The 23476-nt window shown below is 37.1% G+C and overlaps 1 protein-coding gene and 2 pseudogenes across 1 annotated transcript; 2 read left to right on the top strand and 1 right to left on the bottom strand.

Annotated features, from left to right (window-relative positions):
• Positions 1-284: 284 nt before the first annotated feature.
• Positions 285-13959, top strand: LOC131773249 (TNF receptor-associated factor 6-like). Its single transcript, XM_066170278.1, has 9 exons — positions 285-384; positions 2389-2570; positions 9363-9426; positions 10294-10395; positions 10502-10660; positions 11332-11403; positions 11903-11980; positions 12330-12398; positions 13045-13959. Exons 2-9 carry the CDS (start codon positions 2398-2400, stop codon positions 13957-13959), a joined length of 1632 nt encoding a protein of 543 aa, XP_066026375.1. The 5' UTR covers positions 285-384; positions 2389-2397.
• On the bottom strand, positions 5006-6374 carry LOC136282191 (uncharacterized; annotated as a pseudogene).
• A 3136-nt stretch (positions 13960-17095) lies between the features above and the next one.
• LOC136282595 (uncharacterized) lies at positions 17096-23426 on the top strand (annotated as a pseudogene).
• The last annotated feature ends 50 nt before the right edge of the window (positions 23427-23476 follow it).

The following is a 23476-nucleotide window of genomic DNA, read 5'->3' as shown; positions in this document are numbered from 1 at the left end:
AATAGATAAATAAATATGTAAATACCGCAGGCCCTGAAAAAGTCTGGGGATCCCAAACAGAAAGTGACTTGAAGTCGTCTCCCACATGCAGTGACAATTTCCTGTCAATGTGGTTTGCCAGTTCGACAGGGTGTGGTTCTGGTCCATACGGCCGTCTCTGGAATAAAACCAAGGATGTCGCATGAGTTGTGTTTTTCCATCGGGGGTTTCTTCAGTGACATCTGTGTTGTCTGCCGTTAGCTGAAGAAACGGAGCAGGTTCTACATTTGTCGGTAAAACAGTGCAAGTACTTCCGCTGCAATACTAGTGTTTGTTGCACGCAGTTCGTCACAGCTTCAACAGTGTCCCATTTTGCTGAGCAGTGTTATAAAGAGACGCGTTAAGGTGAGATCGCACACAAATTGTGCTCGGCCTATGTGCTTTGGAAACTTTGTGCGACTATTATTTGAGTAATGAATTATGCCCTGCGCAATATTGGTGACTTGATGCATACCTAAACAATTCTCGAGTTGTGTGTTGGTTATTGTTTGATGCAAATATCGAACCAACGTTTCTATCTTCCACAACCTCCAGTCGTGCGGTGATATACCTGTATACCTTTTTTAGTTTACCAACTTCAGAGTAGTTCGATTGTTTACGTTATATATGATTTAGTACCATAACATGTCATGAGAGTCATAACATTAGCAGAAAAATCCGCAATATACTTCGAAAGGTGAAAGCATGATCCAGGCAGGTGACTTGCAATTAAAAAAAAAGGAAAGGAGTCGATAGGGTCAAAATATCATTTATGAAGTTAATTATGGATCATCCTCTTCCAGAATCCAATAACATTTCCCTCGATCTCAAAATGTGGCTTCGAAACAATAGTGTTCGGAATAGACGCTACTAGTTCAAAGCGTCAACTAAGGGAACATAAGTGATGAATTTAATTAAGATAACAAAAGAGAACTTTAACGAACAACGATCAATAACACAAATAGAATAAGACAAACGTTAACTCTTTGTTTGTATTCTTCACTAGATAAATGTGCTATCCTGATCTCCCACGATCTCATTCAGTTATATATCTCCTTACTACCTTAAGGCATATAAATATTAATGACCCCATATGGCAAAATTTTAATTGGTTTCGACTTTGTTGTGAACTATCTAGAAAAGTCTCGCTAAACAGCCATAAATCCGTTATATTCAGGTAAAGACTATCTTCGGTTCAACTCTGGGGTAAGTTTTGCAATAAATGATGAAATTCTATAAAAGCCGAACATTGCTATCAAGGGGAAAAAATATGGATCATCCTCTTTCAGAATCAAATAAAATATCCTTCAATTCATAAATCTAAATTTATAAGGCCTTATCACCAGGTATAATTGATAGTTTACTTTAAAAATATGTTCAGCAGCTGAAGCTTACCAGCAGCTTCATTATAACTTTCATTTCCAAGAAAGCACCTTATCAAATTAGCATAAAGCTACCTGAGAATCAGTTAAAAAAATATACCTCTGACCCGAGAAACTGCAAATTACAACGTTTCCTTATTGAAATGTTGGAAACGATTCAAATAGTTTTGCTTGTAAAAGAGGGTTTCTTTTACACACGAAGGAGAGTTTTGAAAATTTGTAAAGTTATGGAAACGCTAGACGCTTTTATAAAATATTTCGCCCCTTTAAAATTTCAAACGTTTAATTGGCTATTGACTGATGTAGGACTCGGTAAAATTTCCATTCTTCAAATTTAGTTTTCCTGTTTGGTGAACGGAAGAGGCAGCTGCATCAAGTATAAACTTGCATGAATCTCAATTTCTGAGGCCTTATTCAGCAGGTATAATTGATATTTTACTTTACAAATATATTAGCAGCTGAAGCTTACCAGCAGCTTCATTGCAGTGAGAGAAAGAGAGGAAAAATAACAAAGGATGCTCTGACGCATGTCAACAATAATTTTTTGCAAAACTTTGCCGGCAACGTACTAGTTTTCCGCGAGAGGCAATGACTTCGAGAAGTTATGTCAGTTGAAATTCCATATATGGGTTTCCAAATCAATTCGCTAAAAGCATTTTTTTCACCACCACACAAGTTGGGTTGCTTTCATTTCCTAGAAAGTAGCTCATCAAATTAGCATAAAGCTACCTGAGAATCATAAAAAAAACAAATGATATAAGAGAAATTGCGAATCACAACGTGGTTTTATTGAAATGTTGGAAACGGTTCAAGTAGTTTTGCTTGTAAAAAAAGGATTTCTTTGAAACACGAAGGGGAGTTTTGAGAATTTGAGAAAGTTATGCAAACGCTAGACGTTTTAATGAAATATTTCTCTGACCAATGAGAGCGCGCGTACTATCTCAAATATTCATATGCAGTTTCACATTTAAAACACTCCTTATTTCAGCTGGTGATAATGACAGAAGTTCCTCCAGAGCCCTGCTTACCTTCTGGTTATGACGATGAATTCGTAGAGCCAGTAAATGGAGGTTTGCAATGTGGAATATGTCGGTTACCGATGAAAGATCCGATGATTACCAATTGTGGCCATCATTTTTGCCGAGGATGTATCGAGGAGCATTTACGAAGGTATGGCAATCGAACGCAAGAAAATTAACCACTGAGCCGTGATAGATCACGGGTGGTGTTCTTAGTCATTCTGATTGTAAACTCTTATAGTCCTACATTTACGGTAACAAACTAATGTAAGTTCTACAGTAATCTGAAATCTTTTTCAGATCATCATCGCAAAGCGTTGATAGCGAGGAAGTTCTGTATTTCTGCATTGCATTTTCATGTTTTTATGCAATCAAATTGGCTATGGTAAAGAACTTTTCGTCGCAATTTATTTATATTTCTTAGCATTTATTTAACGTAAATTTCATACCATTTCGTAAACATCGGCGAAAATCACTTGGCTTATATCGCTCGGCGAAAATTGCTTGGCTAACATCAATCTTGGTTTTCATGTGACGTCGTACGCCTATCAAATGTTATCGTCCGCCATGTTGGTGTCGCACGAGCTAATTAGTATATGTAAAAAAACAAAGAGATGCGTGTGTTTTGAAGCGTAGAACGTAAATGTCGCGTGATTTCAATGAAAATACAGAAGATACAAGTCACGTAGAACAGTTATCAAAAGAGCACGATACTTCTAATTTAAGTGATTACTCCACTTCATTTTCAATAATGTTATTAAACAGCCTGTCATACAAATTGACTAATCCTGGTGGACAGTTAATGAAACTTACACACACCTGTGATCACACAATGTGATCTTCCCATGTGTAGGATTTGAACAAATTCACTTGTCATTATTGAGAAGTTCCTTACTGGACCAAGCGTTAGTCTTTGAAATCCTTTGATTAAAGGGTTTACTTTCTATATACAAATCTGGCACTCTTGTATAACTTCACAGTCTAGCCAGCCTGCCAGTGATAGAATTGTGTCATGATCATTAGCATCAAGATTTCCAAAAGAACCCACACTTTACAGTCACTCCAAACCCCCATAGTCTTGCTGTTGTTTGGCATTCTCTTGTACTGGAGGCATTGTAAAGGAAAAAAAATTTCCATTTTGGCATTTTGTGCTATGACACTTTAGAAGCTTTTCCCCCACCTTTGGTTTGGCTTTGCAAATGCATATACTGTTATACTTCAATGCTTCATCCAGGTTCTGTAAGGTTTTCTTGGGGCTCTTTTTCAATTTCTTGCATTGAGGGAGGAGCTGGCAACTTGGGCAGTACCATGGTTTTGGAAGGGGACCAGATATTTCCAAACATGAATAGTGAAATTCTATGACTGGGCATTTGGAGTTTTCACAAAACACAATCATTTTGTCTGTGGGCTTCCTGCTGTAGCAAATACTCTGACCAGGAGTACTCATTGGTGGAGGGGCAGCAATATCATGCTTCCTTGTATACTATCTGCCAAAAACTTCTGGTAGTATACAAGTTCTCTAAATCTTGGAAAGCTTGGGAAGAACAGAATCCCAATGGGAAGGGTCCTTGTAGATGCTCTCCATGAAAAACATTGGTTGTTTGTTTATAAATGAACACATAACAAAGTCATGGCCAGTAACAAACAGCTGTTGCTGTACTTGATAGTAGTATTGATGACTTCTTTTCAGCCTGAAAGTGTTATTAACTATTTCTAGGAAAGAGTCCTTCTTTCTAACATATGCTTCAAAATTACAATTTTGAATGCTGTATGGACACTTAACTTCACAGCAGTCCTCACCACAACATGAACGAGAGGTCATCACATCTGGAGTAGCATGTACCCAAGGTTAATGTTTATCTATTATCATCCCACAGTGTTTGACTTTGAAGTCTCTGTGAGTCTGTGACATGACTTTTGCATATGCATCAATTGCAGGAGCTTCATTTCTGCGACTGTTGATGATTGTTTTGCTGTTACCTTTGAACAAATGTGGATAACACATTGACTTGATTAAAGATTGTGATGGCATGGCAGGTTTAGTGTGCGATGCTGCCCAACTTGACAAAGCACCAATGTGCCCTGCCCTATGCCGGAAAAATGCTGTCCCTCTAGCCTGTGTCCGGGTGTCCTTTTCAATTAATTCTAGATCTGCATCAGAGAGAGTTATATCAATTTCAGCACACTTTCTTAAAAGCTCAGGATATGTCAGATTGAGGTAAGAGGGCTTAAAGACATCTTTAAGTAAGTTATATGTACATGTGGGTTTGCTACAAATTTTTTTTTGCTTGTAAATAAACATAATTACTTATTATTATGAAATTAATTGAAATCTTATTTAAATTAAAGCATTATGGGAAAACATAAACTATGGGATTATAAAGTTTGATATAATTCCTCATGTGAACAGACAGAACAGCGAAGAGAACTACAGAAATGGCAACCAAATTATGTGTATTTTATTCCATTACTCAATAATCACTGCTTCATGAAATATTTGAAAGCTAACATATTAAAGCCAATTTTTTTCTGAATTTCTGTTTGCTACTTTGCCTCCATTATCAACAAGCTAGGACTTAATATGGGCTAGTCAAATAGTATAATGAGAGGGCACAAGTTAATAAGTGCTGAACACACCCTTGTGATTCTGTTGATTACTGGCACTTTGGATTCTGGTGGTCCACTCTCATTGCATGCGAGGAAGTCAGTGGGAAGTGTACTCTGTAAAATAGTGTACTTACGCCATAGCAGACCAATGACTCTCTCCACATGGATTCTGACGCTGGCGATGCCTCTTGTCTTTTCAAAATTGACAGGGTCCAGCTGGGTCTTGCCTTTAGTGAATGCTGGCATAACCAGCTTAACTTGCTTCAGGCCAACACTTTCTGCTATTATGAACCCCCTGTCTGCCATTATCCTGTCACCAGGCATTAGTTTGTCTAGCAAGCCACAGTTTTCAGTCAAATATTTTTCTGACGTTCTACCTCCCCATGCTTGAGATATAAAGGAAATGGTTCCTTGTGGGGTAATCCCAATCAATACTTTTTTTGTATTGAGGTTTTTATAGGAGGAAAAAGTTTGTGCTCGTGCTAGAAGGTTAGCTGGTCGATCAATTAAAACTTCAAAGCAGTCTATGACCACAGTCACTTTTTTGCTAAATGCTTGCTGGAAACACATTGGCATTGTTTCCGATAGCTGATTTCTGTCTGGCCAGTAAACGAGTGGCGACAAACGAGAATCCTTTACAATCAACCACGAAGAAAACATCCTGGATACTGTTGGTGGCGATAATTAGAAAAGGTATGCCAGTTCTTGAAACGGAATATTGAGTCGAAGCTTCATTAGAACCATTACAAACTCCTGAAATTTGCAGTGAGTTTGACTGCGCCGAGTGATACTTATAGAAACGTGGTCAAAGACAGTAAACAGAATTTCAGTGGAAGGCAATCCAGTATGAAAACGAACTTTCCTGTCTGTGTTAAAGTAATCTTGGGTTGGAGGCTGATATCCATTTCCCGAAAACATGTACTCGAACTCTTCAGTTTGAGACATGGAAGATGTAGTCTTGTAATCGGTTTGACTTACAGAGTAGGACATGGAATCATCATGATCACAGCTCGAACACAGATTTGACGCTTGAGTTTCTTTTTCTACAGTTTCTTCAGTAGATGGACCCTCTCCAAAGTCGATATTTTCGAGGGCCAGTCCACTAGCATCTGACTCTTGGCGTTGAACAGCAGCTTCATACTCGAGGCTTTTTGCGCATATCTTTCGTCTCTCCTTTGATCGGGCAGCTCTCGCTTCGACGGCTTCATGATTTACTTTGCGATTTTCAGTTTTACCAAGATTCAAGGTACTCACCCAGTCGTTAATAAATCTATCCCACGCTGCCGCCGGTCTTCCTGACTCAAAATGCCTTCCACAAACTCTTTCGTTCTTCAGTACATTCTTCCATTGCGACTTATCTCCAAAATCCACCTTTCTCGTCTCTCTCTGCTCAGTTCTTCAGCTTCTTCTCCTTGTTTATCAACAATCGAAGGTATCTTGAAGAACCCTATGGCCGTGTCTTTTCTGCTATTACTTGAACAATCTACAATAATACAGTGATCCATGACAAAAGATGCTCTACAGGCGTGAAATGATGCGGTTCGATACGCTTTGTTTACATATATGTAACACCAACATGGCAGATAGCAATTGTCGTCAAGCAGTTAGTCACGTGAGTGAAAACCAAGAATTACTTGGCTAATATCACTCGGCGAAATCTCCCTGGTTTCGCTCTACGCAAACTGATCAAAATCGTCGTGATATCAACAAATTTCATTTAACGGATAACGTTCCATAATGGAGAAGCTACACATAACTTCTGAGTCCCTTTACCATTTCGCAATATACTACAGTGTACTATAATTTAGATTTCATTTGATGTAATTTTCATAAGACAGGCTATTCTTTACGGTGGCCCACAACTGTCACGGCAAAACAAAAAGTCACGGCAAATCAAAATTAGCTGACGGCAAAACAAAGAAAACGAGTTGGTCAGCGGTTGTTATTTGCATCTGAAATGATTCGTCGTGTAACGGTAACACACTGCTCGCTCGAAAAACCTTCATTTTTCGAGCTCACGATGTTTTGTTCCGATGTTTCATTTGCTGTTGTTTAAGTTGAGTTCAGGTTCATTTCTGTGTATTTAAGTCACTATTGGTTTTTACCATTTTGCTACGCTTGGATCGCTTAGCCTCTTTTTTGCTCTTTCGCAATTGTTCCATTTGTCTCGTTTTGCTTTCGATGATGAAATAAGTGTTAGCTTGTAAGCGTATTGTGACTTAAATGATAGTAATATTACTGATAGGTTTGAGGTACATTTTCCCCTGTAGCTTATAAGTTGTAATTAAGTGTTATAGAGAAGGTGTGCAACCACAGAGGAACATTTTAGGTGGTCGAAGAAACAATCAAACGTCCAAAGCTATTTTCTTTTCTTGTCTTTCATTTTTTGTTTTAATTTTTCGTCCAGTCTCTTAGCTCCTCACTTTCACAGCGGTTGATGGTTCAGTTATAAATCCCTCTCACTCTGCCAGCGACATAGGTGTTATTTTTGACAATAATTTGAACATGGAACGCCAAGTGGCTGCCATTTGTGAATCCGCCTTTTTACACATGCGTAATATTTCTTGTATTAGGAAGTTCTTGTCAGCTGAAAGCACCAAAATGTTAACGCATGCCTTCGTAATGTGTAGATTGGAAAACTGTAACTCTCTCTTATATAGACTTCCGAACTACTTAATTCATAGACTTAAGTTATTTCAGAACTGTGCGACGCGTCTAATCTTATGTGGTTTTAAATATGACTGCATTACTCCTTTACTCAGATACTACACTGGCTTCCGTGGAGCAGAGGATTGTTTTCAAAATCCTACTGTTGACTTTTAAATCTTTAAATGATTTAGTTCCTAGCTACATTCGTTATTTGTTGGAAACTTACACGCCATCTAGGAATTTACGATCATCAATCAGTAACTTGTTAGTGACACCTAGATCAAGGTTAAAATTTTAGGGTGATCATGCTTTTTCGGTCAGTGCCCCTAAACTTTGGAATAATCTTCCAGAGCATATAAAATGTAGTTTAGATCTTACATCTTTTAAGAGTAACCTTAAAACATATCTTTTTAAGCGTTATTTTAATTTGTAGTTTTGCACTAGTATTTTTCGAATTATTATTAACTAAGTTACTGCTTTAAACATTTTATTGTAAATCACCTTAGAGCTCTAGAATGGAGCGCTATAGAAATTTTTGTATCATTATTATTATTATTTCAAGAAAGCGACAAAACTTTTGAGTCTGTAAAACATGTTTCGACAGAAACTTCTGTCATCTTCAGTTAATTACTGTACGAAGCTTTAGAAGTTGAATTATATAGTAACTAGAACAATGCTAATTATGATAAATAGTGACAACAAGAAAAGAGGTAAAGCATGAAAATGTGAGAATCAAAAGGATAGTTTTAGATTTACATGGTGTACATGGATCGGATTTGAAAATAATAACAATAATGATGATAATAATAATAATAATAATAATAATAATAATCTAACAATAATAATGGTGTAACTGTTGATTCAAGGATGGTTGTCCTCTTTGAATATGAACAGCCTCTTTTTATCCTAAGTTGAAAGCCGGTAGAGGCGTGATCTAACCCTGGGAATCCCTTCCCACCTTCCCTTCCCATCACTTCACTTACGTTTTACTTTAAGTTACCCTACATAGGCCACTTTTCTGCTATCACTCAAAAAAAGATCCGCCATTTTATTAAGCGCTATTGCTATGACTTGGATATTAAACTGGTTTTCTCTTCCTTCAAAATCTGTAACTTGTTTGGTGTGAAAGACCCTGTCCCTGACGGGCTCCGTTCACGTTTGGTCTATAAGTTTGTGTGTGCTGGCTGTAATTCCTGTTACGTCGGTGAAACCTGCCGGCATTTTTACACACGTGTTAGAGAGCACTTAGTCAGTGACAGGGCCTCTCACATTTTCAAACATCTGAAAGATTCTCCACGTTGTCGCGCTTTGTGTTCAGCAGAAAACTTCCATGTTTTAGATCACGCCTCTACCGACTTTTAACATAAGATAAAAGAGGCTATACATATTCAAAGAGAACAACCATCCTCGAATCAACGATTACACCATTATTATTATTAGATTATCATTATCATTATTATTGTTGTTATTATTATTGTTATTATTTTCAATTCCGATCCATATAAACACACGAAGAAACTCGTCTGATGCTTCCTCAAGTTTCTGGTGCGAGGCCATAAACCCTGAAGGGGCAATTATGTCGACATGAGAGTCGAAACTGACTTGCTAAATTTGAATAAGGGAAACAAGTAAGCTGTAATTCCTATTCAGTGTTTTAGTTGTTTATATCGGGTAATCATTTTCACAGGAAAGAAGTTGAAGGTCAGAGTGGCTTTTGCCCAGTAGACCGAAAAGCCATTGAGCGAGAAAAGGTAATTGTACATTTTTTCTGTTTTTTAAGGAAACCGAACAAATGGTATTCGATGATTGGTGCAGACATGTGGAAAATAATATATATTTTAAGGATGTTTAGGTTATCAATTTTTTGAGCTATACACATCTGAAATAGGCCGAGGGCTGAAACATCGTATTAAATCAGTAACATAATTAGAATAGGTCTTCTCTCTTTTTGCGAGATATATATACACATACACACACACGCACACACACGCACACACACACATATGTATATATGTGACCATCGTTGCTATACTATAAAATTTGCATAATAAATATGCATTGCAGTAAATTTAGTTGCTTTGTTCAGCTGTTACGCAGCAACGCTTTGTTTCTGTGACAGCATTAAGAAACAAGTTCATTACGTTCGTTAAGTGATGGCAATTCAGGTAGACAGATGATTTGGAATTTTTTGTGTAGGCGGAGGTTGCATCTTCTACTTGCGCTGTACTGTAGGGTGAGCTTGATGAAAGGATACGCCATGAAATAAAATGGCCAATATTATTGTCCTTAAGAGTCCAGATATGTTTTCTGAGTTCGGTAGAGTTTCTGTGTATTGCATGTCGGAATGATGCAGTGTGATATCTGTATCTTGCCTTGAAGTCGTGTACTGTCGGTCCGATGTACGTTTCAGTAGAGCTATTGTCCATCAAACCATGATGATAATTATTTGGTCACTGGTAACAACTTTGCACTTTTAGATGGATCATGAAGGGAAATTCTTATGCTAAATGATGGTGCAGCCATGAGAAATAAAGATACAGATCGTGAAAAGATATTTCTGAATCGAAAGTTGGCCTTTACAAGTAAATCTTTTTTTTTTCAAATTTGTATCACCATAGGATGTTTTCCCAAATAAAGAGAAGGAGAGGGAGATCTTATCTCTGGCCGTAAGGTGTGGTAGTGAAGAATGCGAATGGGCTGATGAACTAAGATTGAAGGAGGTTTGAAGTTTTTTTTTTTTTTATATATCTTAATGAGACCTTAACTGACTTAGATGCAGTAGCATTAAATTGGTGCTTTTTTTGTCTTTGTCTTTGTCCTTCACAGCTGCATTTGAGGTCTTGTCCTTTTAGAGTGATTCCATGCCCTCTCTGTGAAGTTATCATGGCACGGAAAGATCTTGATACACATAGAGCCAAACAGTGCCCACGGAGAATGGTACAGTGTGATTTCTGTCAGGAGCAACATACGAATTGCCAGATGGAGGTATATGAACCAACCAGTACGTCTGGACTCTCAGACACTTAAAGCCAACAAGATTTTTCTTAGGCAGGAGCCAGAGATAAATTTTTTTTTTTTGGAAAATATCTGTGATTGACACAATTTTCAAAAGATTGGGACACCGAGTGAAATAAAAAGATCTTGAACGATTATGTGTATTACCAACTAATTAAGATGCTCTTGCTGGCCTCTCTGATACATAAAAAATTAGGCATCAAGATACGTTAGACCTAATGGCAAACTTAATCTTCCATTCGGGCTTTGTATATTACCAGGGGAAAAAATCCGTAAAACTTCATTTGTGAGAGAAGAAAGAAATGGTGATGCCAAATGAACTATGTAGAGTCGTACTAATATTTACCAGCTACTTCCTCGAATTCTTTTACTGTAGTTCTCAAAAATGAGTTCATGATATAGGTCATATACACATACACACGCATACATATATATATATATATATATATATATATATATATAAATCCTTGAAGTAAAATGCAGCAGGTACTTGTTATATGCAAATGCATATGCTAAAACTGGTAATAGATCAACTTTTATGTAAAAAAGATTGATCTTCGGTGGAAATAAAAATGTTTCCGCGCAAATGAATAAATAGTTTCCGCTAATGAACAGCAAAATGTGCCCTTTTTTTCCCATAGGAGCATCTCAAAAGCTGTGATAGATACCCAGTACATTGTGAGAAATGTGACGCCATAGTTTCCCGAGAGATGGTAAGAAGTTAGAAGACGTAATCAAACATTCTTATTGAGTTGATACTCTCTTTTTTTATTTCTTTTTTTTCTACTGAATGATGCTATTAACGGTAGGAAAATAAGCGAAGTGACAGTAATCCTTATAACGGGCCTCGCATGTTTACAAGCAATTGCAATCATCCAAAGCTTTTCATGACTCCTGCCTACCAGAATTTTGGATTTTGCTACCACATTTTTTCAAATAAAGATGAAAGAGGCTATGTATATTAATTGAGAGAAGCAGACTCTAAACCAACAATTAGAGTTATCTGTTTCTTTTAGTTTATTCTTAGTTCATTATATATTTAACATTATTATTTTACCTATTTTTCTATTTGTATAGTTTTGTCGTTTTTCTTATTTATGTCAAAATATCACTATTGCCGTCCTGTGCTTTGGTTATATTTGTTCACTATTAACTTCCATCTTAGTGAATAACCATTGACTACAACTAAAAAACTAATTGATGTATTTTTAGCTTCAAGATCACATGGAGAACCATTGTAGGAAAAGTAAACTTCCTTGTTACTTTGCTGAACTGGGCTGCGAAAAAATGGTACATAAAAAGCCTATCTTATCATTTTCGTGTAGGTTAAAAAACGTTTTGTTTTCTGTTGTAAGTTAATTGTCGCAATCAAAATTTTCTTCACTTATAAATCCATTTTTTTTCAGTCACTTTGCCGTCTTATTTGACCCACACGCTAAATGTACTAGGGTGAAGGGACTTCGAATGTAATTTTATAGCAAGTTCTTTGAAATTCATCGCCTTAAAGAAAAAACTTTTCCACTCTAAGATTCGCCTTTATCAATAAAGGAACACTTGAACTCGCATTTTAAAACAATTGTAAGTTTGTTTGTATCTTGAACTCTAGGAAAGAGTGATAGAGATTTAATACCTATTGTAGGTTCTACGAGAAAACCTGGACGATCACCTCCTCCAGTTTCACAAGGAACATCTCCACTTACTTGTCGACGTGAGTAAGAACATTATAGAACAGATGGGCATTGATATGGAATCAAATGATAATCCAAAGAGACAACTCGCAGATCAGGAAAAGGAGTGTTATGATGTGTTCTTGTTCATCGTGAATCAAGTTTTTCAAAGATTACTCATGTGACTTACGTCTAGCCTTCATTTTGAATTTCTTGATTATGTCATTTCTTTACTGGCTGTGCTGAGTACTTTATTTCGCATTCATTTTTTCATGAAAAGTTGGTTAGATTTTAATTATAAGATTATGGTCTCCACTCTTAGCTTGAGATTTAAGAGGCTGCGAGGTTGAACATGTAGTTTTCAGTTATTGGTACTTTTTCCTTATCGGCTAATATGAATTTTTTCTAGAACAGTGACGTTTATCGATGATCAATATTTTTTGTTTCTGTACTGATCTTGGAGGATTAAAACTCTTGATAAAAGAAGTGAAACAGTCACTTTCGTTCCCCACATTGAGATGGCCAACAAAACACCTGATATTCCCTCATCAAAAAGCGAATCTTTGATCACTAAAACCAGAACAAAAACTTTGATATTGGTCCAATAATGTCAGTGTAAAAATGCAGAAATGTAGTAAACAGATTCAAAATTACTCTTTACCACAGGAAATATGTAAGCGTCAGGAGAAGGAAGACCTCCTTCAGAACCAAATTGCTTCTCTTCAAGAGCGAGGCAAAGCCAACCTAGATGCTCACGAAGCAGAAATTCAGCAGATGAATGAGAAACAACATGCTTTGGAGAGACAAATGGATGAGAAACAACATGCCATGAAGAGACAAATGGATGAGAAGGAAAAAAAATTGAAGAGACAAATGGATGAGAAAGAAAAAGCTTCGAAGAGAAAAATGGATGGGAAAGAAAAAGAATTAAGGGGACAAATGAATGAGAACGAAAAAGCCTTGAAGAGACAAATGGATGAGAAACAACATGCTTTGGAGAGACAAATGGATGAGAAACAACATGCCATGAAGAAACAAATGGATGAGAAGGAAAAAGCCTTGAAGAGACAAATTGATGAGAACGAAGCAGTCTTGAGGAGAGAAATAGATGAGAAAGAACGTGCCTTAAAGAGTCAACTGGATAAGGAAAAACTTTTTAAGTATGTATCGATCGCTTTTGCCATAGTGTTAATCATTATTTCAGTTTCAACAATTCTGTATCAAAGAGAGGTGAAGACACAAATGGATAGTAACGAAAAAGCCTTGAAGAGACAAATGGATAGTAACGAAAAAGCCTTGAAGAGACAAATGGATAGTAACGAAAAAGCCTTGAAGACACAAATGGATAGTAAAGAAAAAGCCTTGAAGACACAAATGGATAGTAAAGAAAAAGCCTTGAAGAGACAAATGGGTAGTAAAGAAAAAGCCTTGAAGAGACAAATGGATGAGAATGAAGCAGTCTTGAGGAGAGAAATAGATGAGAAAGAACGTGCCTTAAAGAGTCGACTGGATAAGGAAGAACGTTTTAAGTATGTGTGGATCGCTTTTACCATTTTTATGTTTATCATTATGATCATTATGTGTCTTCTCCTTGAGAGATGAAGACACAAATGGATAGTAACGAACAAGCCTTGCAGACACAACTCACTTATGTGTACAGAGAAATCGCTGGGATTTTAATCATGCTTATTATCGGTGCTTATTATCGGATTTATTATCATCCAATCTAGGTAAGATAGCCTTCACGTTTAAGGTAAAGGGTTTCGAAGTTTGAGCCAAACGTTTGATATTGTTCAATGCCGTGTAAGTGAATCAATAGTACTGTTTCTCGGGATATTGATTTCATGATTAGTGAAAACTGTAGTTGCTCCATAGCCTTTAATGACATACTTAGCTTTTTTCTTACTTTTTACTTTTAATGATTGCTTTTGAATTTTTACGCTCTCCTTGACTTTGTCTTTTCATTTCTTTTCCTTTTTCCCGTGTTGGGAGTATAGGATAAAGATGTTGCAATTTAATAGAGAGTAATTTTTATTTGAGTATCCTTAGCTATGAAGGCGTTCCTTCAGCTTTACCTAACACTCTGTTTTTTCTAGACGTATGGTGGCAACCTCTCAATCTATCAGATCCCCGTTTGAGGCACCTCACTTGTCCTTACCTTGATATACAAGTGCCTAATACATCCTGATGTTGTGAGTGGGTGTTGTGATTAATTTGATTTTGGTTCACGACACTCAGTCTACAAGTATCGTATAAGTGCAAATAGTTTTCTGATGGCAAAGCTCTAAGCATAGAATGGATTAACAAGTTAATATCGTTTTGATCCCGACTAAAAAGAAAAACAAACAAACAAACAAACAAAAACTAAGAGAAAAAGTTTACGGAACAGTAGATATTAAAGGTATGTGAAATTTAGCGTAAATAAATTAAGTATTAGATTTGTTACTGTAACCAATTCTATTGTAAAAAAAGCATTGTTTTTCTAGGATCTATAACAATTGCAATTTATCTTGGTATTGCAAAATTGAAAAAGTGATTTAGTTTACACAACACTTAAAAGTGTGCTGGATTATGCGTGATATTAAACTAGCATAAACTGTGAACAGCTATTGCTGCTGTTTTGAATCACATATAATAAGAATTGTGTATTTATAGTAAGGTATGTGTATCGCTACTCGAACAACAAAATGCGACGGGTATATCGTTACATTTGTCCGTTGAAGTAGCTTAAATTTTTTCTTCACTGTCTAAGAACTCAATCGTTGATAAAATACAGATAGTAAAGTACTATTGCAAAATGTTAGATGTATGTTTTAGTTTTGTAGGAGAATTCAGAATATCGTTCTTGATTGCTGGAGAAAAGGAGTTTGTTTAAATTTATTGAATTTCATCGGTTTGGGTTTGCGAAAATTTGGAAAAAAGTCCCTCATCATTCAATCAAAGAACGCTAAAAATATTAGTTACAATTGCTAATTAATGAGCTTCATCCACCATTTCTTTCTATAAGTTCACAGATCATCCACGCTTCTTATACTTGTCAAGATACTGATATCTACGGATCTTTATGGTTTTGTCAAGATAAATTTATGTGATTCCCCCGAGAGGCTATCAGTGGTAGTCCAGCTCTTTTAGCCAACCTCGCTAAAACATTTTAATTTATTTACGTAGACTGATTCTCCCTTCATTCACCCTGAAACTATGTCTTTCCCCCAAACTCCTTTCCCCCACCCACGAGGTGCGGCAACAGGCAATACGTGATCCCTTAACCAGCTGAAGACGCCCCAGGTGTATCTTGCGTGTCGAGACCCGTGCGATAGGTTCCCAATGCTTGATTGGTTGCAATTGTTTACTTAACTTCAACGCGTAGCGATGCGTGTAAAAATCTGATGGTTGTTAGATTTAGAGCAAAACCTTCTGTTGAACAATAATGTTAGGACATATCGATACTCAAAAGCAATGTTTACCGGTCCAAGGCTAAGAATGGTACATTATTTGAAGTCAGCAAATTCAATTTTCATTTTCCAGCCCTAATTCGTCTCACGTTCAGGAATCGAAGTCAGCTCGAAAGCTAATTTTGTCACTTTTAAGGGCTGGATATACATCGTTTTCCAAATGAAGTATCATTTAACATAAGTACTTCTCATTTTGAGCTCCTTAAGGTCTATCTCAATCGGAAAGCCATCAAAACACTAGTGACCAAACTGGACAGGAACTGTGCAGTCAATCGCGGAGGAAATTTACCCGATCTCGCTCTAAGGCTCTTTAAAATTACTGTTTCCCTTCCCCTTCCCCTCATTGGCAGTAAATTGGTATCCTATTGCTATCGCTGTGGGTGGCGATTGATCTCCCTTCCATTCCCCCTGAAAACCATGTGAATTCCAAAATCTTCCAGCCCTCTTCTCACCCCTCTCAAGCATATAAATATAATGAGTGGTTCCTAAAAATTTTTAAATTCCAGGAACTCTTTTCCATCGGTCGTGTGGAACATAAACCCTCGGCAGAAGTGGAAGTTCCGAAAAAACAAAAAAGGATTTTAAACGATTGGTAAAAAAATTGCAAAGCTATGATCGAGCGTTAATTACAGCTGCCGGCGTTACGTAATACACGGTTGGAATAGTGTGAATATTGTTTCAAAGAACTCTTCAAGCGTAAAACGTGTCATGTCAAGCAAATTTCTCAGAGCACACTCATCCCCTTTTTTTGGGGAAAAATAGCACTGTATCTAGGTAAATGTCATAATAGGTAAACACAGTATCATGTTGAATATCATCATCTCAATTAAAATAGCTGGAGTCAGTCAGAAGATTTTACTGAACAGGAACAAAGATCACCACCTCGTGTTTTTTCGGAAAAGAGTTCCTGGAATTTAAAAAATGTTTAGGAACCACTCATTATATATATGCTTGAGAGGGGTGAGAAGGGGGCTGGAAGATTTTGGAGTTCACATGGTTTCCAGGGGGAACGGAAGGCAGATCAGTCGTCAGCATATGCCTTTTCGACGAACGTACTTTTTGAACAAGAAAACGTCATATTCATAGAGGAAGGCTCGCCTCTCCGAGCAATTCTGCTCCATGCAGCCATTCCTCAAATGAAAATAAATAGAACTGTTCCTTACAAAGTACGCTGAATAGCATACCAGCATGACATAATTTAGAATTGATTTGTTTTATCTCCTTTTCCAACCATTATACAGGATAAAAGAATAGTTGGTGTCACATGCTCAACAGACTTCGCCCAAATGTACATCTTGGAAGCCGAGATTGTTCCATCTACAAACAAGCGCGTGTACCGTTGTGAGTGCTATGGAAATCAGGGAAGTGTAGGGACAATATTCAAAAAGTATTCAATGCATCATACATTATTGGCTATGTCCCTTGACAACATAAAAGTGACACCATTTACTACCATATATGAAAAAGACAATACCTTGAACTTCAGGATGGGGTCAAGCGATACTAACTAAATAATTTAGGCACAAAAAAGTTCAAAATGTCAGTACTTAATGAAACTGATGCTCTTATTCATTTATTGAAATTAAAAATGCAGTTGCGTTTTCACCTGGTGTTCCTCTCTCTTAGAAAGATAATTTTTTTTTGTAAATATAATCATACAACGAGAGCATTCAAGTGAATCCCCATTTCCTAGACTTGATTTTAGCTGTGTATTTTTTTTCAGTCACTCTTGTTACAACATACCGAGTTAGTCTTATCGCCACTCAGTCAGATAACCATCACAAATTGTGCTCTACGTTTCTTTTATTTGCAAACCTATGAAAACGTTGAGTACAAAGTGATCTGTCGTAGAGCTCAAGAATTGATTTGCAGTGATTAATTAACACCTGTAATTTGTAATTCGGTCTCTCCATATTGATGAATGAAAAAGTGATAGAAATGAAAAGATAACAGAGAGGTGCATAATTTTCCTTAAAACATCAAAACCATCAAATACTCTCTTTCCCAAAGTCTAAATATCGACTCTTCGCACTGTCTTGTAAACTTTGTAATGATATTATTCTATCTTACTATGTAATTATAAAAACTTGACGATAAATCTAAAAATATCCACGACATTCGATCGTTGAATATTTTCTCTCTTTTTATAGCATTTCAATAAATATTTAAAAGAATGTTTCCGAATTTTTATTTTTTAGTCACTCCTGGGAGTAACTTGAGAAAGGGTCAAAGGCTTTATCGGTTGTGATGATGAGAACCACTCAGATCAGTATGAGTATAAGAGGTTTTGCACCAATCGTTTTCTCAGTTGAACCAATCCAGCAGTTGTTTAACTAAATACAATTTACATCGCAGCTTCTAGCTTTTATGTCTGTATTCGTCTGGCAGCTAAATAAAGAAATGAACAAGTATATTTGGGTATTAAGGCAAACCAAATCAATACTTTTGACGCACATTTATGGAGGCGCGCACGTGTTAGTGAGCTTAATTGGGATCAACACGAAATGGCATGCAAAGCACTACAAAGTAATTTTTTCTTATTAATGAGACTACTCAAACATGTAAAGTACAAAAGGGTCATAGACAGCGTAATGTTTAATTTTAATATTAATCTTATTTCGACCTAAAATACGTGTTCAGCGAAAAAGGAATAGTTCTGAAGGAAAACCACATCAGCTGATAATGTGACTGAAACTTGAAACAAAAACAAGCTTGCGATGGATGTTCGTAGAGAGTAAGAGTTTGTTAACCCAACTTTCGACGACTAAATTGACGAGAACAGCATTCCACCACCGCCTTCGAATTTTATGCATCCATTGACGTCCACTGGAACGAAGAATTCTCGCCAGGCACAGCATGAGAGTAAAGCACAAGGCAAGAGGAAACCTGTGCGATCAAACCGGTCACAGTTGACCCTCTTGACTCTTGTGTGCTTGGTGTCTTTCGTAATATTTGTGATGATCCTTATGATATTCGTTGGAGGAGTATTGAAGGGTTGTTGCCAAGCCTCCAAGTCTTATTTAGAAAAATTCTTATACTCCAAAAGAGAGCTGTTCGCTTGATCTACTTTCTGCCTTTCAGAACGCATGCGATTCCATATTTCGCGCAATCTTACATCCTGCCAATAACAATGCTCTACTTCAAACTTTCATCAATCTTAATGCTTGATATAACCACTAACTCTGCACCAAAAAATATCTGCAATCTTTTTATTTCTACACAAGACATACATCAGTATAATACCCGATCAGCATCTTCTGGTAACTACTATATTAACTATTCTAGGCTTAATCATCATAAAAACTCTTTTTCTATCGTTGGGGCTAAAATTTGGAACAGTATTCCCGAAAGCTATCGAAGTCTGCCGAAGCACATATTCAAAAAGAAAATTCAAGCATTACTATTTGCAACTCTAGGAAGTGTGGATAGTTATGCTGACACTAGCACTCTTATTTCTGAAATAAAAAAGGCATCTTAATTATAATTCAAACATAATATATTAATTTACTTTTTATCACCTTTTCCCTCTTTTGTCAAATAATGTATGCAAAATCGAGTAATTCGCATAATTCGTGTTTTTGTAATTCGTGTTGAATGTCTTTAACACCGCCTGCCTAGATTAGCTCGCTATTTGCAGGAGGTGATTATTGTACAAAGATTTTCCTGCAAACTTAATAAACTTGAAACTTGAAACTTGAAAACTTGGTTAGACCACCTTGTGAACAGCGATCGTAAGTGTAAATTTCACAGATTTTGCGCACCGACTGCACTAATATAGCTCACGGAATTCTATCTTGCTACAAGTTAAAAGGTGCCTTCGAGTTCACAGACAAAATATGGAAACTTCAGCTGAAATATTTTTCATACAAGCGTGATCAGAGGAGAGCCTTCTCTTCGACCTTTACTTGCATATCATTATTGAAAAATTTGTACGAAAGAATTCTCAAAATGCAGGCGATAATCGGGCTAAAAAAGCATATCAGTATATAGTTTATACACCAATGAGCTCACCGATTGCCTCAAACCCGCGGGTATATCTGTAGTGTTCATCGACCAACATCTTAAAAACAACGCAAATCCATGTATTTGCTCAATTGCGCTCGTATTAAAAATCATTTGCATAATTCTGAAACTCGACCAAGATCTCCTTTTGACCGTTCAAACTTCGTTTGTTTATCCTCTACGTTGAGGATTTCAGGTTTTCATAACAACTGAATGGAGAATAGATGCCGAGTTGTCCTGAAACGTTGCGTATACGTGATCGGTCGTAATGCTTGCGCGATTGCGTAACTTACAAAGTAGACAAAGGTGATCAGAAGGCACCTTCTCGATAATTTTCGTTGAAATATCTGGTCATGAACTACGCACAGTGTGGAGAAGATCAAAATTGAAGAATAGAGTTTGGCACTCTAGTCATTAGAGACATATCGCGTTGCTTAAAAGGACACACAATTAAGTTGAAATACGTTACAGTGTTACCAAAACAACACGCATACACTCTGAAAGAATTCTTGCAGTTTCTTCCGAGATTTTACACACGGAACGCGATGAACTAGCCCTCCTTTCTGCAAATTTGTTTTCATGATTTTACGGTGTCATGGACCACAACGGTTTTGACCGTCAAACTCGACATTTCCCTGTGACCGTCAAAATCAACTGGACAAACCCAGCTTGGTGTGTTGCGTGACGTGTCGTGCAAATTTTTCCTTGTCATATGACCTGTATGGCGGAACCAAAATTAGTTAATGTAACGAATTAGAATCGAAGGTTATTAAAATGGGCTGTAGAATTTTATATTTTACTGAGAATCTTATCTTTAAAAATGTTTACTTGATTCACGGAAAGCAAAGATTGTAGTGGCTGCGGGTATTTCAGCCCTGATTTCTCTCCTGGAATGCCAAGACGACGTATCGAGTCATTTGAAGTACTACCAGCTATCCAGCGAAATCCTCGAGTACAAGTTAAGTTTGTTTTGGTCCGGTCATTTGGGCCCCGATACGGAAACATCGGAACAATCTCGGAAACATTGGAAATGCGTTGAAAGTACTTGTCGACACCCAGAGCACAGGGGACAATGTAAGGCATTGAAAGAAAGCCAGACTGACTGGAGATGTACATGTACAGGTTCCGTTCCCAAGATTGATCTATCTCAGTATCAATCAGCTGAGGATAGATTATACCCCTTTTTTTCATAACAGCTCTTAAAAATTGTTAAAGAGGAGTCAGAGTCATTCATCAATTGTACCAGGATGCACATAAGTAAATCAAATTCATGCCTTTGAGTGCTCCATTGCTGGCGTTGAAATCGCTAGCTTTCAAGAAAACACGTTATTTTCCTAAATAAAATTTTTTCCATGTACAGGAAGAAAAAAACAAAGCGCTGATGGAAATTCGTGTATGATTGCCAAAATTTGAAGAAAAGTTTGTAAGTATGTCGCTAAAGGTACCCTCGCCTGTTATTATATCTGTTTCAATCGTTCTTCATCGTGTTCTTGCCCTTATTCACCTTTCTCAACCATGAGACTGATGACGACCCTTGCAAACGCGTTGCAGACAGATGAATCAAACTTTGATTTCTGAGTTGTTTGATGGTTTCTCCATGTGTTAAGATCCTTAAAGGATAGAAACATGAGCAAAACCGTTAAAGAGTATCTTATGCTTTAATTGAGAGTTTCCCAATTAAACTGCTGCTTTTTAAGTTTGTAAATCGCTCACTCTAAGCAATTTGTTGGTAAATGAATTCCAAGAGGTCTAAATTTTGGCGGGGCAACGAATTAAACCTATCGATGTCAGGAACAGAATGGCAGTATCTTTTACTTCAGTGCCCCTTGTGGCCTAGCAAACATACGTCCTTCAAATTGTTCTGTCATATGATTCCATGGATAATGATACTCAGCTTTTCCAAGAGCAGGTTGAGCGAAAGGAGCTCTCAGCGTCCATTCATTTTTGAAGAATTTTCATAAAAAGATAGCAATGATACTCTATATCCCTCTATTTCAGACGAAAGGGGCACTACAAGACTTCGGTGTGGAGCAAGAAGTAACCTGCAAGATGCAGACGTCAAGTTGCAGAAATCTTTGGCTGCCGTTAATTCATTTCTAATGGAAAAGGTCAGGAGACGAAGTTACATTTCAGATTGAATGCTTTCTCCTTTCTTCATCTGCAAGGTTTCACTTATTAATATGTGTACATGATAATATTCTTATAATATGGTGTCATTCTTTATATCGACGGTCTGGCCTTTACGACGACTAGAAACGTAATTAGGCAACGTTGAAAAGCTTAACAAGACGCTTGCAAACTCAAGGAGTGAGGTAGGTTTCCTATGAGGCAACCGTCGATTCACTTGTTAATTCGTTCTGCTTGGACAAGTTTCACCAAGGAGTTTGTGATTGTTTCAAAATCCAATACAGGTGTTGTTAACTTACAGGTATGTACAATTCTCTGGATTGCGATATCATATGCATGGATTAAATGGTAAAAATCACTAATGATTTGTAAATATTTCTCTAATCTCTTGTTCAAAGAGAATGTGTCGTCACTAAAATCAAGTTTGAACTCTTCAATTGCCAGCTTACACCAGAGTGTGGAGGAAATGAGCAAGAATAATTCCAAACAGGTACTTTAAGAAAATGAACGATATTTTTTAAAAACATGTTTCAACAGTTCTTCTGAAAGTAAAAAGTTGAATTTAAGTGTATAACAAAATGCTCACTGAACTAATACTAACAGAACAATGTATGTATGTAAAAAAAAGTACTTTTAATGGAGACATCTGTGTATCTTTCAGCTAGAGAACGTGAGTAAGCTCCAAGGCCCTGTCGGACAACACGGTTTCAATGGATCTCAAGGACCTGTCGGACCAACCGGACCTCGAGGATTCAATGGAACATAAGGTATCCAGTGGGTAATAGGTCCACAGGGTATAAACGGTTCACAAGGACCACCAGGGCCACAGGGACCCAACGAAGCAGGAAAATTCTGCCAGTGTGAACACAACACTAAGAAGTTGACTGGAAGCCAAGCTCCAATCACCAGCACCAATTTACCAATTCCAATTAATGTTACCCTGGGTGAACCAAGTGTAAGTAAATTTAAAAGAAGAGATTCAAAACTATCGTTAATGACAAATTGTTTAGGGCTGGTTGTCCAACTTGTTTGCCTTACTTTAACGCAGATGAATACCTGAGTCCTTAAAGACATCTGACGCAATATGCCACTCCACAAGTCCGTTGCTGAGAGAAAACTTAGGTCGAGCTTCCTCATTTCAATTTATTTCTCTCCTTAACAAAAAAATTCTCCACAAAGCGAAAAAAAAAAATAAACGAATGAATGAAAAGCATAAGAAATGTGATGAAAATAAACATGACCAGTCGAATATGTATTTCCTCTTTAATCAGTCTTACAGTCCAACTTTGCTTTTCATTCCACGGTAAGAAGATAGTCGGTGTCTCATGCACAACAGACTATGCTCATCTTTGTCTGCTCTCGGCCGCAACAGACCCATCTAAGAATAATCAGTTTTTCTACTACTGCAACTGTTATGGTCATCATGGAATTGGCCGGGTTTTTAGTCAGTGCCTCATGCATTATTGGGAATGTCCGCTGACCGAATGAACCCATGAACCGAACCCTTTTGTAACTAGAGCACATGCAGCACCCAAACC

The sequence above is a fragment of the Pocillopora verrucosa genome, chromosome 7 (assembly GCF_036669915.1).
Source record: "Pocillopora verrucosa isolate sample1 chromosome 7, ASM3666991v2, whole genome shotgun sequence".
Classification (NCBI taxonomy): domain Eukaryota; kingdom Metazoa; phylum Cnidaria; class Anthozoa; order Scleractinia; family Pocilloporidae; genus Pocillopora; species Pocillopora verrucosa.
Note: the sequence above shows the minus strand (reverse complement) of the source record. Positions and strands in the feature narration are given on the sequence as shown.